The sequence below is a fragment of the Hylobates moloch genome, unplaced genomic scaffold (genome assembly GCF_009828535.3).
Source record: "Hylobates moloch isolate HMO894 unplaced genomic scaffold, HMol_V3 SCAFFOLD_3, whole genome shotgun sequence".
Taxonomy (NCBI): Eukaryota; Metazoa; Chordata; class Mammalia; order Primates; family Hylobatidae; genus Hylobates; species Hylobates moloch.
Window position 1 is genome coordinate 158,171,680 of NW_026652278.1, and position 14,932 is coordinate 158,186,611.

General features: G+C 35.2%; 1 protein-coding gene across 8 annotated transcripts in view; it reads right to left on the bottom strand.

Annotated features, from left to right (window-relative positions):
- Positions 1–14,932, bottom strand: part of NEK1 (NIMA related kinase 1) — a 215,085-nt gene that overhangs the window by 133,720 nt on the left and 66,433 nt on the right. For all 8 annotated transcript variants that reach the window (XR_009212947.1, XR_009212948.1, XM_058436867.1 and 5 more), the window contains one exon: positions 8,814–8,916. Coding sequence is in view for 6 of the 8 variants with exons in the window: in XM_058436867.1 (XP_058292850.1) it covers positions 8,814–8,916 (103 nt within the window). In the remaining 2 variants the exon portion in view is untranslated. The remainder of the gene's footprint in view (positions 1–8,813; positions 8,917–14,932) is intronic.

Consider the following 14,932-nt stretch of genomic DNA (forward strand, 5'->3'; position numbering starts at 1 on the left):
TATGTTATATATGTAATACATATATGTATGTTATATATGTATTACATATATGTATGTTATATATGTATTACATATATGTATATATAATATATAGTAATATATAATACATATATACATATAATGTATATATAATATACTATATATAATATACATATATTATATATGTATTACATATATGTATGTTATATATTACATGTATAATATATGTATATGTTATATATGTAATACATATATGTATGTTATATATGTATTACATCTATAATATATGTATATATTATATGTGTATTACATATATGTATATATAATATATATTGTTATATATGTAATACATATAGTATATAAAATATAACGTATATATAATATACATTATATATATACTATATGTATTACATATATACATATATTATATACATGTATTACATATATACCATATATACATATATTATACACATATATTATATACATGTATTACATATATTATATATACATATATTATAGATATGTATTACATATATATTATATATACATCTATTATAGATATGTATTACATATATATTATACATATATTATAGATATGTATATATGCACATACATATATACACATACATATATACAGATGTATAATATATATGCATGTGTATATGCTATAGGAAAGTACTGGTAAAGAAGCAAAGTCGAGGAGAAACTTTCTTAAGTAGATTAAGTGACAGAATAAGGCCCAAAAGTAAGAGATGGTGTGGCATAGAATAGAAGGAACTGGCTGAAACCAGAGAAACAGACATTATTAATCATCATAGCTTTAATTTTCTCCAGCAGTGTTCAGAAGTCTAAGTGTAGTAACAGTCACTAGTTCAGTTACACATAATGAAGAGGGATATGCTAACTCAGAAAATAGGGCACCATAGGGAAGACAGGCTAGCCAGTTATATAGATATGTATATAAATAAGTGAATTTAATGATCACATAACTCCGATGAGCTTTAAAAGCATCTATTTTGGAAACAACACAAATGTTCATCAACAGAGAAATTGAACAAAATGTGGTACATCCATACAAAGGAATATGACTTAGGAATAAAAAACAACTAACTAGTGATAACACTCCAGTCACAAGAAAACTATATACTGTATGATTCATAATTTTATATTAAATTCTAGAGAGGACAAAACTATAGTAACAGGAAGTAGATCAGTGGTTGCCTATGGCTGATGGCAGTGAGTAGGTGACTGACTTCAAAGGGGCATGAGGAAACTTTTAGGGGGGCAATGGAATAGTTTACATATGATGATGGTGGTGGCTATGTAACTATATACATTTGTCAATACTCATTGAGATATACACTTAGAATTTTATTGCATTTAAATTATATGTTAATAAAACCAATTATAAAAAAAGGCTCTTGTATAGTAACCTGGGTTACTATGTTCTAATACAAAGTATGTTGCTAAAGACAGCACTTAAAAGTAGCTTCTCTTAGGGCAGAGAAACATTATAGTGTATGACATTATAATGGTGATAAATACCATTATATATTTGTTTAAATCCATAGAATGTTAGCACTAAGAGTGAGCCGTAATGTAAACTATTGACTTTGAGTGATAATGATGTGTCAATGTAGGTTCATCAATTGTAACAAATGTACTGCTCTGGTAGGGATGGTGATTAACGAGGGAGGCTACAGATATGCGTGGGCATGAGGTATATAGAAAATCCTTGTACTTTTCCACTCGATTTTGCCACAAACCTAAAACTGCTATAAAAAATAAAGTCTATTTGCTGGGCATAGTGGCTCATACCAAAGTGGCTCATACCAAAGTGGCTCATCCCAGCACTTAGGGAGGCCAAGGAGGGTGCATTGCTTGAGTCCAGGAGTTTGAGACCAGCCTCGGCAACAAGGTGAAACCCCATCTCTACTAAAAAAAAAAAAAAAAAAAACGAAAAAAATTAGCTGGGCATGATGGCATGCACCTGTAGTCCCAGCTACTTGGGAGGCTGAGATGGAAGAATCAGCCGAGATTGTGCCACTGCACTCCAGTCAAGGAGTGAGTGAGTCCGTCGAAAGAAAGGAAAGGAAAAAGGGAAAGGGAATTAAAAAAAAAAAGAGTAGCTCCTCTACTAAGTCTAATCTACTGTCTCCAGATGTAGGGTCTAAAATTATAAGCAAAGGGAGTATAGTAGGCAGAATTCTAAGGCAACTTCCAAGGTTTTTGTTATCTCTTTGTACTCCATTGGGTCAACTCTGCATAATTCCCAGGACTGTGAATATGATAGCTTTTGTGTTAAATGCAATAACTGATGTTAACATAAAGAGATTATCTGGTGGGACTGACCTAATCACCTGAGCCTTTTAAAATCATAGTTTTCTCTGGCTGGTTGTAGAAAGGGCAGTCAGGAGTTTGAAGCATGAGAGGGATTTGATGCACAGTAGGTTCTCCATTGTTGAGGAGGCCATCTGGCAAGGAACTAAGAGTGGTCTCTCAGAGTTAAGAGTGGTTCCACCAACCCAAATGTCCAACAACGATAGACTGGATTAAGAAAATGTGGCACATGTACACCATGGAATACTATGCAGCCATAAAAAATGATGAGTTCATGTCCTTTGTAGGGACATGGATGAAACTGGAAAACATCATTCTCAGTAAACTATTGCAAGGACAAAAAACCAAACACCGCATGTTCTCACTCATAGGTGGGAATTGAACAATGAGAACTCATGGACACAGGAAGGGGAACATCACACTCTGGGGACTGTTGTGGGTTGGGGGGAGGGGGGAGGGACAGCATTAGGAGATATACCTAATGCTAAATGACGAGTTAATGGGTGCAGCAAACCAACATGGCACATAGATACATATGTAACAAACCTGCACATTGTGCACATGTACCCTAAAACCTAAAGTATAATAATAAAAAACAAACAAACAAACAAAAAAACCATTATCTAATACTAAAAAAAAAAAAGAGTGGTTCCAGGCCAAAATCTAGCCAGACAATGGAGGCCTCAGGTCCACAGCAACAAGGAAGTGGATTCTGCCAATACCCTGAGGGGAACAGGGAAGAAGATCTTGCTCTAGCTGAGCCTCTAGGTAATTACAGCTGGCCGACACCTTAATTTCAGCCTTAAGAGACCATGAGAAGAATACCCAGCTAGCATATGCCAGACTCTTACCCACAGAAAGTCTGAGTAATAAATTTGTGTTGCTTTAAGCCACTAAGTTTATGGTAAATTGTTAACAGAATAGAAAACTAATACAAAGAGGCAAATTATAAGTAGCACCTCTGCCTTACCATAAAAAAGTTCCAATTTAGAACTTAAAATCTGTGAGGCTTCTTATCCTGCCCAGAGTTAACCTTAGCACTCACTTCTGATCTCTGCCTCATTACTAGTGCAGATATTCTTGTCCGACATTAGAATATAAATTACTTTAGAAACAAACTATTTCTGAGTAAGCTTTATATACTTACTACTCCCAGTGTTTAACAAATTGCCTTATTAATTTATTGAATCGATAAAATAAGCAATATATGATGTACACACCCAAGTACACCAGAAAATACAAATTCTTCACTTTTTGTTACATATTTCTAAGGCAAAGTTTTATGTCATCTAAGGAATTAAGGAATTCAATATAGTTTAACAGAATGAATCTTAGAAAGTCACATAAAAGTCATTCTCAAAATGCACTGCTGCTCTATAAAGCACGTTTTTAAAAAATGAGAACACAACAATAAAATGAAAAATACTGATTACAAGATGTCAAAGTGAACACTGCTGCTTTCCTTCCTGCAAAATCTTAGTATAAAAAATTATTTTAAGTGAATATATATCAGCATTCAAAAATAAGCAAAACTCCTGGTAGTTCTAAGATTAAAGGAAACTAGAGACCAGGAAAGTACACAAATTAGTTTAAAGTGTGAATTTACAAGAGGAAAAACATGTCAGAAAGAGTACTACCACAGAAGGTGTGAGTGACACAAAGCATGGTTTAAGACACATTGGAAGCTAAGAGCATGAGAAGGTCTAATAGCAGACAACAGTGGTTAGAGTAAAAGGGTTACCTCCGGTACACTAAGCATCTCCGCAAACCAGCAAGCAGTGTCAGTTACTTTGAAACAGGAGAGGTAAGAGAGAGCTTAGAATGAAAGCACAGGCCAATGCTCTGGGTGATATCTAGGAAGAATGAGAGTCTCTTAAGCCCACAAAATAAGCTGTCAAGGCACTTGCACTGAAAGAATACCAGTATGTCCCACTCATCCTTCACTCTCACTGAAAACTGCAGAGAACAGATCGTGGCACTAGCACACTGCCATCTTTCCAGGGAGTCACCCAAACATAGGCAATGAACAGTAAAATTCATACTCCCAATCATGAACACACTAGCAAGGGTGCTGAACATTCGAGGAGTACCAACACTACGAAATACCTAACAAACTTTAAAATGGAAGAAACCAAAGTAACATAGTCAACAGCACACTAAGAACAAGACTTTACAACAATTATAATTCTACCAGGGAAATGAAAACATAAGAAAAGAGTTTTATGGAAAACTAATTAGAATTCATGGACATGAAAACATAAATTTTTGAAATAAAAGGAAACTCATTAGATGAGCTGAATGTCAAAGTAGACAAAACTAAAGAATATATTCCAGTGAGCTGGAACGTCAGGCCTAGAAATCCTTCCAAAACACAGTAAAAAGAGAGAAAAAGATTTTTTAAAGTACATTACATGCAGAGGTTCCAATACATCAGTCTAATAGGAGTTCTCTTGAGGAGAAAATGTAGAAGCAATATTTGAAGAACTTATAATTTCAAATGTCCCTAGAACTGAAGATAAGTACTCACATTGAAAGCATTCAGTGGAAACTTAAGCCAGTAAGACAAAACAAAACAAAACAAAACAACTGAGAAATATTCAAGTTCAGAACGTCAAGGATAGAAAAATAGTCCTAAGAATTATGAGAAAGGAAAGAATTCCTTATAAAAGAACAAGATCCAGAACATCACATGTCTCATTAGCAACAATGTAAGTTGGAAGATAATAAAGCAGAATCTTTAAAGTTCTATGGAAAATAAACTTCAAATTTATTATTTCCTTAACCAGCCAAATTATCATTCAAGGCTCATTTGCAGCCATAATGAAGTAACAGATCTACCCTCCCATCTTAAACAACTAACGGTTTGAACAAAACATATGAAATGGTTTTCAAACACTGGACAACAGACAGCACAGGAGAGTGATCCTTGAGAGAAGGGAAACAAAGGTGGTAAACCCAACAGCTGCCCACCTTACTAACTGGCAAGGGTTTCCTGGCTGCAGCACAGAGAGAAGGTAACCAAACAGAGCTTGGCACTCCCCTGAGTTGAGGAAACAGCATTCAGACCTTGGAAAATTGAAGAACACTAGAATTTGCAGGACAGAGCTGCAAAGAAGAAAGAGCTGCATGGGGGAAGGGTGCTCAAGATCTAAAGAGGGTCTCTAGAGCTTCCTGCTGAATGACAAACAGCATATTGTCAATAATATCTGAGGTTCAATTAGGGCTGCAAATGTCTCATGTTTCCAAGAGCCAAACTGAAAAGACCTCCAAACCAATAAAGCATTCAGTATTCAAAAGAGTACTGCTATAGCAGTGAGGCCAAATTAGCACTAGACTAAAGACTGTTCTGTGCCGGCCTAGCAAAGCTTGTAGCCAAAGCTTACAAGCAGACCTTGAAAGACTCATACTATTTCCAAGTAACTTAACTGCAATCCCAGAAAAAAGTCCACAAATATTTATAAAATACACAATGCCTGGTATCCAACTACAAATCACCAGACATGTAAAGAAAAAAAGATGAACCTAATGAGGCAAAAAAATCAATCAACAGAGACTCAGAAATGACAAAGATGGCAGAATTAATAGATAAGGACACAAAAACTGCTATTATAATAATATTCCATATGTTTAAGAATATGAAGAAAAGCAGGCGACATGGAAGGTATAAAAAAAATCCAAATCAACTTTAACATAAAAAATTCAATCTCTGGCCAGACACAGTGGTTCACGTCTGTAATCTCAGCAATTTGGGGGGCCGAGGCTGGCAGATCACCCGAGGTCAGGAGTTCGAGACCAGCCTGGCCAACATGGTGAAACCCCATCTCTACTAAAAAATATAAAAAAATTAGCCGGGTATGGTGGCACATGCCTGTAATCCCAGCTACTCGGGAGGCTGAGACAGAAGAATCTCCTGAACCCAGGAAGCAGAGGATGCAGTGAGCCGAGATCATGTCTCTGCACTTCAGGCTGGGCAACAAGAGTGAAATCTCTGTCTCAACAAATAAACAAACAAAAAAACAATTTCTGAGATGGAAAACATATAATCTGTATAGAATTAACATATACAGCAGAAGAAAAGATTAATGCACTTGAAGACACAGCAATAGAACAATCCAAAATGAAACACACAGAGAAAAAAAAAAAAGATTGAACAAAATAAAGAGCATCATCAGTGAATGGTTGGTAGTGTACAAAGTGGTCTAATATATGTGTACCAGAGACCTAGAAGAGGGAGAGAGGCAAACAGAAAAACATTTTTTGAGGAAATAATGGGCCAGACGCGGTGGCTCACGCCTGTAATCCCAGCACTTTGGGTGGCCGAGGCAGATGGATCATCTGAGGTCAGGAGTTTGAGACCAGCCTGGCCAACATGTAAAGCCCTGTCTCTACTAAAAATACAAAATATTAGCCTAGCGTGGTGACGGATGCCTGGAATCCCAGCTACTCGGAAGGCTGAGGCAGGAGAATCACTTGAACCCAGGAGACGGAGGTTGCAATGAGCCGAGACTGCGCCACTGCATTCTAGCCTGGGCAACAAGAGTGAAACTCCGTGTCAAAAAAATAAATAAAAAAGAAAAAAAAAGAAATAATGGATGAAAAATTTCCAGATTTGATGAAAATCATAAACCACAGATCTAAGAAGCTCAATGAACCCCTATACAAAATAAACATGAAGAAAACTACACAAGGCAGGGTGCAGTGGCTCATGTCTGTAATCACAGCACTTTTGGAGGCCAAGGCAGATGGATCACCTGAGTCTGGAGTTCAAGACCAGCCTGGCCAACATGGTGAAACCCCATCTTTACTAAAAAAATATAAAACTTAGATGGGCGTGGTGGTACACACCTGTGATCTCAGCTACTTGGGAGGTTGAGGCATGAGAATCGCTTGAGCCAGAGAGGTGGAGGTTGCACCGACCCAAGATCATGCCACTGCACTCTAGCCTGGGTGACAGAGGGAGACTCTGTCTCAAAAAAAAAAAAAAAAAAAAACAAACACAAACCACATGATAATGAAATTGATTCTAGTGATAAAGATAAAAATTTTAAAGTAGAGAAAAAAGATACATTACATACCAAGGAACAAGATAAGAATGAATGCATAGTTCTTGTCAGAAATAGGGCAAGCCAGAGGTAAAAAGTTTCAGCCTATAATACAATATCCAGCGAAAATATTTGTTAAAAACAAAAGCAAAATACTTTCTCAGACATACAAATGCTAATCAAATTCACCAGCAGTCCACCATTACAAATTATCATTCAAGCATGAGGACAAAATAAGAGCATTTTCCAACAAATCTTGGAAAGTTCCTCTCAAAAAAAAATTACCAGATTCTCCAGCATGAAAAAAAATAAACGAGGGGGGAATAGTAAGACATAAGGAATGATGCTGAGAAAAGAAATCTGTAAATTTCGGTAAGCCTACCAATTCTTTTAAAAATATTTTAAGTAAAAATCTGTAACCAAAATTCCAGCTGCTATTAACATGGGAGATATGAGCAAAGGAAAAGGCTGGAGGTTCTCATCTACTATCTAGAGGAAAGATACAAATACAGATTAATTCAGGACGTAGAAAAACAAATTGAAGTATCTGTGTTAACAATATAAAGGGTAACTGTTTAAAAATTTAACTATGTTTCTATGACATTGTTTCCAAGAAAAAACATACTATATTGAACTACATTAACTCACAAAGATACCACTTACGAACTTACAACAGATATGTAATAAGTCTAATTAAAATATATTACCATCTAATTAACCTATTCCTATATGAGTGTGATGCCTCATGGGTTGCTGAGCTGACAAACACAATCATCAGTTGTTCTGTTGAAAAAATGTCAAAAGGCATTTGTGCACCTCTACAAATCAAACTATGAAGAGTTTTAACTATCTCAAATCCTATTAAATACCAAAGAGAAAAAAAAAGAGTTTTAATGATTGAAATTATTATCTAAAAACTTAGTATTTTCTTGGATACATAATTTAGTTAAATGGCATAACTGGAGACTTTACTACAATTCTACTTCTAATTTGCTTTTGAGCAAATGCATAGTTTACATATATACTTACCCAAATACTTATTTCCCATTTTTCTTCTAAAATTCTTTGCCACTTAAAAGTATGTAAAACCAAAAGCATATTGGGGGAAAAAAAAACATGCAGCAATCTAATAACTTATTTCTTTAATATATCTGGGTTGCTATACCCATTTCTACTCTCTTAAAGGAAGGATACAGGTATGAACTCACTCCCAATTAACCAAAGCAACAATAGAATTCCACCCTGGTATAAAAGACAGCAGAAGAGAAGGTAAATGAGTTAAGATATCACACTTTTACACTCTGCAAATGACTTCTGAGTATCTTTACTGCCTCTTATTATGCCTAGATTGTTGGAATGTCATTCTTTTTACTTACACTTACCTTACTCCAGACCTTCACTTGGAATACTAATACATTCAAAATCTCAGAAACAAACAAACAAAATTCATACCATATGTCCTTCGGCTCGAGCTTTATTCTGCATAGCTTCCCGTTTTCGCTGCAGGAACTCTTCTACTTGTTTAGCTCTTTCTACAGCTAGCTGCCCTTTTTGCCTAATTTGGACAAATCACAAAGTCAGCCATTCTGAATATAAAGTATTCTAAAAAGTTAAAAATTTCATTTATCCTAAATTTTTTTTCATTTCAGAATATGAAGGCTGATGAAACACTATCTCTGTAATGAAGAAATTACTAAATATATATTGACATCTACTATCTAAATCACATTCTTTATTATTTTAAATACAAGTAAAATCTATAATTCTACTCTAAGTCTTCACAAGACGGTTTCTTTTATATTTATTTGATCTATTCTACTTATTTAAACATATACAATTATTTTAGATACACTTAATTACGGAAGAATCTGAGAAGTTTCCAAGTTTATTTCAGAACTCTGTATCAAATATAATAAGAATCTTAGTAGCGAAGTCAAATAAAAGCAGTACAGCAGCAATTTAAAAAATTAACAAAAAGAACAAAAGCTTTAAGTGAGAATTTTCAAAAATACAGTAAAAAGCTATGTTTGAATTCCCTAAATATCACAACTATGAAAAAGTAAAATGGATAGATTAGGGAAAAGATTAAAAACAGTTATTTGTTTTAATCTTTTCCAATTTTACTTTGGTGTCTTTCTATGACAATTATGAAAGAATGTAAACATGCTGAACTTAGACTATAAATAAAAAGTATCAATAACATCACTGATTACGCATCTACTATATATTGTGTTAGTTACCTTGCTAAGTATGGAAGATACAAATATAAATAAAACCCAGCCCCAGTAATCAGAGAACTTAAAACATGGCATCAACTGCAGTCAATTTTGGAGGTAAGGAAGAAAGATGAGCAAGGTGTTGGCTGTGTTTCTACTTGTATTTTGGCTAGTAAGGCACAGAAACTTCCTATATAGGCTTTCTTTGAGACCATAACTAAATTATGTCCTGAAAATTACATGAAATAAATCTCAGTCTGCTAGTAAGATTTGAGCATTTCTGATTTTCATATACCAAATAACTGCTTCTTTTACATTCTTTGGCAACAATTACTAACTGAAATATAAAAATATTTGAAATATGAAACTAAGCTGTAAAACCTAAAAATCTATTCCATCACATAACTATGAATGACAGTGATCTAAGGTTCATTTACCTCATGTAGTACTTAAAAAAGATTCTTATGAAATTTCCATCATGAGAATTTTCTAGAATTAGATAATCTCTATAGCTGGTTTAAAGGCCTATTACTGTTGCTCTCAGATGTGTCTGGGTAGCTAAATCTTAATCTAGTTTCACATCGCTAAATCCAGAAATCCACTTCACCAATGCCATGTTAGCTTGAGTAGGTTGAACAGTGAATGAGAAATTTGTTCATGCCTCTGTAGTGTACCTGCGCCGTCCCCTAACAGTCCCATTAGCCACTGGAAAATTCTGAGATTAATAATGCATTATCTGTTTTGAATGCAATTTATGTCCTGCATATATCAACGTAAGGCTATATCCTGCTTTGCTATAGCCCTATTTATATAAGGCTGGGCCTAAGGAAGTCAGACAAACCTTCAAATGTGATGCTCTGACATGAGATTAATAAGGTATATCTGGTCAGAATGCAACTTATTTCCTGTATATATCAAAGTAGGACTGTACCCTGTTCTGCCACATCCCCATCTATGTAAGGCTGGGCCTGAGGAGGCAGATAAACTTTCAGGTGTAATGCTCTGACATAAAACTAATAAGGTATATCTGGTTGTAATGCAACTTGTTTCCTGCATATATCAAGGCAAGGCTGTATTCTGTTTTGCTATAGCCCACCTACGTAAGGCTAGGCCTGAGGAAGGCAGATAAACCTTCAGGTATGATGCTCAGACATGTCATCTGAAACTCTATGGTTACAGATAAGGCTCTTTTGGGGGGTCCTGCAAGCTTACACCACCATTTGCAAGTAGACAAGATAGCCGATCTCTCTGCTGTGTATCCTGATTGTATCAACTTCCTTCTCTAACTTTTATGGAAGTAAAGCATGTTTGACTTCCCATCTTAAGATGCTTTCTGTGTCCACTGATTGTTAGCCTGAACTTAAAATTGGCATAGGTTAAACAGCGGTTGAACAAAATTGTTTACTAAGAACCTGGTCATATGTATAACAGTTTTGATTTATAGATTTTCCCACCATTTATGCATATATAACACTACTTGCTCTATGTATTTATATGATTTATAAATTTTGCTTCATTGAACAGCTGCTTCCTATGCTGGCTTAAATAAGCAGGTTTACATTACTGGCTGCTTTCAAACACAAACTTAATAACTGTAGTGCTTTTGTTTAACACTAATTCTTTTTTCCTATCATTTATTAAACAAATATTGTCAACTATTTGCCACATTATATCTGCCAAAAGATATAAAGATGAATAAAACAGAGTTCTGGGGAGGCAAGGTTGGTTCAACATATGAAAATCAGTGTAATACATATATTAATAGAATAAAAGACAAAATCAATTTTATGACTCCTTACACTGTTTAAAAACCTATAAAATCTGTCCTTATTTTTCATATGCATTACTGTTTACTACTTCATACACACCAAAAATAGTCCATAACCCACATGCTTAGTCCTCTCTAAAGTAATACAACTCTACTAAACTATGGGCATAAACTATGTTTGTGCTGGGATCATGGGGATTGAGAGAAAACAGTTTACTTCTTGATAGTAATTTTCTTCATTAAACACTATTAAGAATTCAGGTGAGCATGCTCTGTTTTACAAAAATTAGACTAGTTCTTTTGAGTTCCAGAATTATAGCACTTAAAATCAGTAAAACACTGACCTGGATTAAGGATAAGAGGATGATAATATAAATGCAAATATAGTAAGAAATTAGAAATTGGATAGTAAAACACAAAGACATTAAAATGGACTAAAAAGTATAATGTAAGAGGATAAGGGGCATCAAACAAAGAGATAACAAAAGTATAGTGTTCTTTTATCAAGAAATAATTATTCCAAGACAAACTTTCCTTTTTTTTTAGCCCTGACAAGAGAAGGGGAGGAAAAGGGAGTAAGTTATTTTCTTTCCTTTTCTTATTGTAAACGCATGAATAAGCAACAAGATTTGGCTGTGAACTGCATGCCTCACATCCATGGTTCAAATTCTTTACTGATAAAGAAAATTTAAAACTTCTCAAGGATAAAGTTGAAGACAACATTAAAAATAAGTAGCACTCTAGGTAACAGATAATCTGAGAAATAAAAATGAGTAATATGATATTGGGCAGAAGAGATGGGGTGGTATAGGATTATTGAGATGAAAAAATGATGTAGAAGGGTTTATTCATTTAGCTTCCTCTTAAGGGGCATGTCTATGTAATGGAATGAAACGGTTGTTAGTTTTATCCAAATTAAATGAAGCAATACAGACAGAAGGACTTGGAAAAAGTAAAAGCACCATAAAAACACAAATGTTAGGTGGCACTCCGTAATTTATTAAAAAGTGGCTTCAGCCATTTGAACCGTACATGGCTTGAGCTTCTAATATTAAAAATCCTAACAGAAGAGGTATGTTATTAAGAAACTGCATATAAGCAAAGTCAGACTGGTCAGAGTTACTGATAAGAAAGGAAGAAGAAAAATAACTACTACCATAAAGAAGAAACAGGCAAATAAAGGTGATTATGAAGAAAAGAGAATCTGAAAAAGTCTTAGATGATTACAGATTTCAGTTTGCTGATTCAGTTTGAATCAAGGAAAGGAATGAATCAAGAATGAAAATGACATACATATTGTAATAATCAGAAATTGTGCCAGTGTGCAGAGAAAATGTTCTATGCCAGTGACCACTAAACAGTACAAGACAAAAGAATCATTCAGATTGGAAGCGACCTTCAGTATTAACTAGTCCAAGTGTTCACTGAATAAAATATTCCCATATTCCCATCTAAATACCCCATGACGCACTGTCATTTAAACCTCTGGTTAATACTTCCAATTTGAAGATATTCATTAAATCCCACGATGATCCAACCTTTGAACAGTCCTTATATCTGACTGAAATGTGTCTTTATATTTCCACCCTGTGTCTAGTTCCTCTTTTACATGGCCAGTCAGTCAATTCTTCCAAGTTTGCTCCTTTAACCATGATTTCTTTAATGATGACTAAATTCCCAGATTCTTTTTGTTTTATTACACTTTAAGTTCTGGGGTACATGTGCAAAACGTGCAGGTTACATAGGTATGTATACACATGCCATGGAGGTTTGCTGCACCCATCAACCTGTCATCTACATTAGGTGTTTCTCCAAATGCTATCCCCATCCCCTAGCCCCCAAACCCCCGACAGGCCCCAGTGTGTGATGTTCCCCTTCGTGTGTCCATGTGTTCTCATTGTTCAACTGCCACTTATGAGTGAGAACATGTGGTGTTTGGTTTTCTGTTCTTGTGTTAGTTTGCTGAGAATGATGGTTACCATGTCCCTGCAAAGGATATGAACTCATTCTTTTTTATGGCTGCATAGTATTCCATGGTGTATATGTGCCAGATTTTCTTTATCCAGTCTATCCTGATGGGCGTGTGGGCTGGTTCCAAGTCTTTGCTATTGTGAATAGTGCCGCAATAAACATATGTATGCATGTGTCTTTATAGCAGAATGATTTATAATCCTTTGGGTATATACCCAGTAATGGGATTGCTGGGTCAAATGGTATTTCTAGTTCTAGATCCTTGAGGAATCGCCACACTGTCTTCCACAATGGTTGAACTAATTTATACTCCCACCAACAGTGTAAAAGCATTCCTATTTCTCTACATCCTCTCCAGCATCTGTTCTTTCCTGACTTTTTAATGATCGCCATTCTAACTGGTGTGAGATGGTATCTCATTGTGGTTTTGATTTGCATTTCTTTAGTGACCAGTGATGATGAGCTTTTTTTACATATGTTTGTTGACTGCATAAATGTCTTCTTTTGAGAAGCGTCTGTTCAAATCCTTTGCCCACTTATTGATGGGGTTTTTTCTTGTAAATTTATCTGTAGATTCTGGATATTAGCCCTTTGTCAGATGAATAGATCGCAAAATTTTTCTCCCATTCTGTAGGTTGCCTGTTCACCCTGATGATAGTTTCTTTTGCTGTGCAAAAGCTCTTTAGTTTAATTAGATCCCATTTGTCAATTTTAGCTTTAGTTGCCATTGCTTTGGGTGTTTTAGTCATGAAGTCTTTGACCATGCCTATGTCCTGAATGGTATTGCCTAGGTTTTCTTCTAGGGTTTTTAGGGTTTTAGGTCATATGTTTAAGTCTTTAATCCATCTTGAGTTAATTTTTGTATAAGATGTAAGGAGGGGATCTAGTCTCAGCTTTCTGCATATGGCTAGCCAGTTTTCCCAACACCATTTATTAAATAGGGAATCCTTTCCCCACCGCTTGTTTTTATCAGGTTTGTTAAAGAGCAGGTGGTTGTAGATGTGTGGCATTATTTCTAAGGCCTCTGTTCTGTTCCATTGGTCTATATATCTGTTTTGGTACCAGTACCATGCTGTTTTGGTTACCGTAGCCTTGTAGTATAGTTTGAAGTCAGGTAGCATGATGCCTCCAGCTTTGTTCTTTTTGCTTAGGATTGTCTTGGCTATGCGGGCTCTTTTTTGGTTCCATATGAAATTTAAAGTAGTTTTTGCTAATTCTGTGAAGAAAGTCAATGGTAGCTTGATGGGGATAGCATTGAATCTATAAATTACTTTGGGCAGTACAGTCATTTTCACGATATTGATTCTTCCTATCCATGAACATGGAATGTTTTTCCATTTGTTTGTGTCCTCTCTTATTTCCTTGAACAGCGTTTGTAGTTCTCCTTGAAGAGGTCCTTCATATCCCTTGTAAGTTGGATTCCCAGGTATTTTCTTCTCTTTGTAGCAATCGTGAATGGGAGTTGACTCATAATTTGGCTGTTTGTCTGTTATTGGTGTATAGGGATGCTTGTGATTTTTGCACATTAATTTTGTATCCTGAGACTTTGCTGAAGTTGCTTATCAGCTTAAGGAGATTTTGGGCTGAGATGATGGGGTTTTCTAAATATACAATCA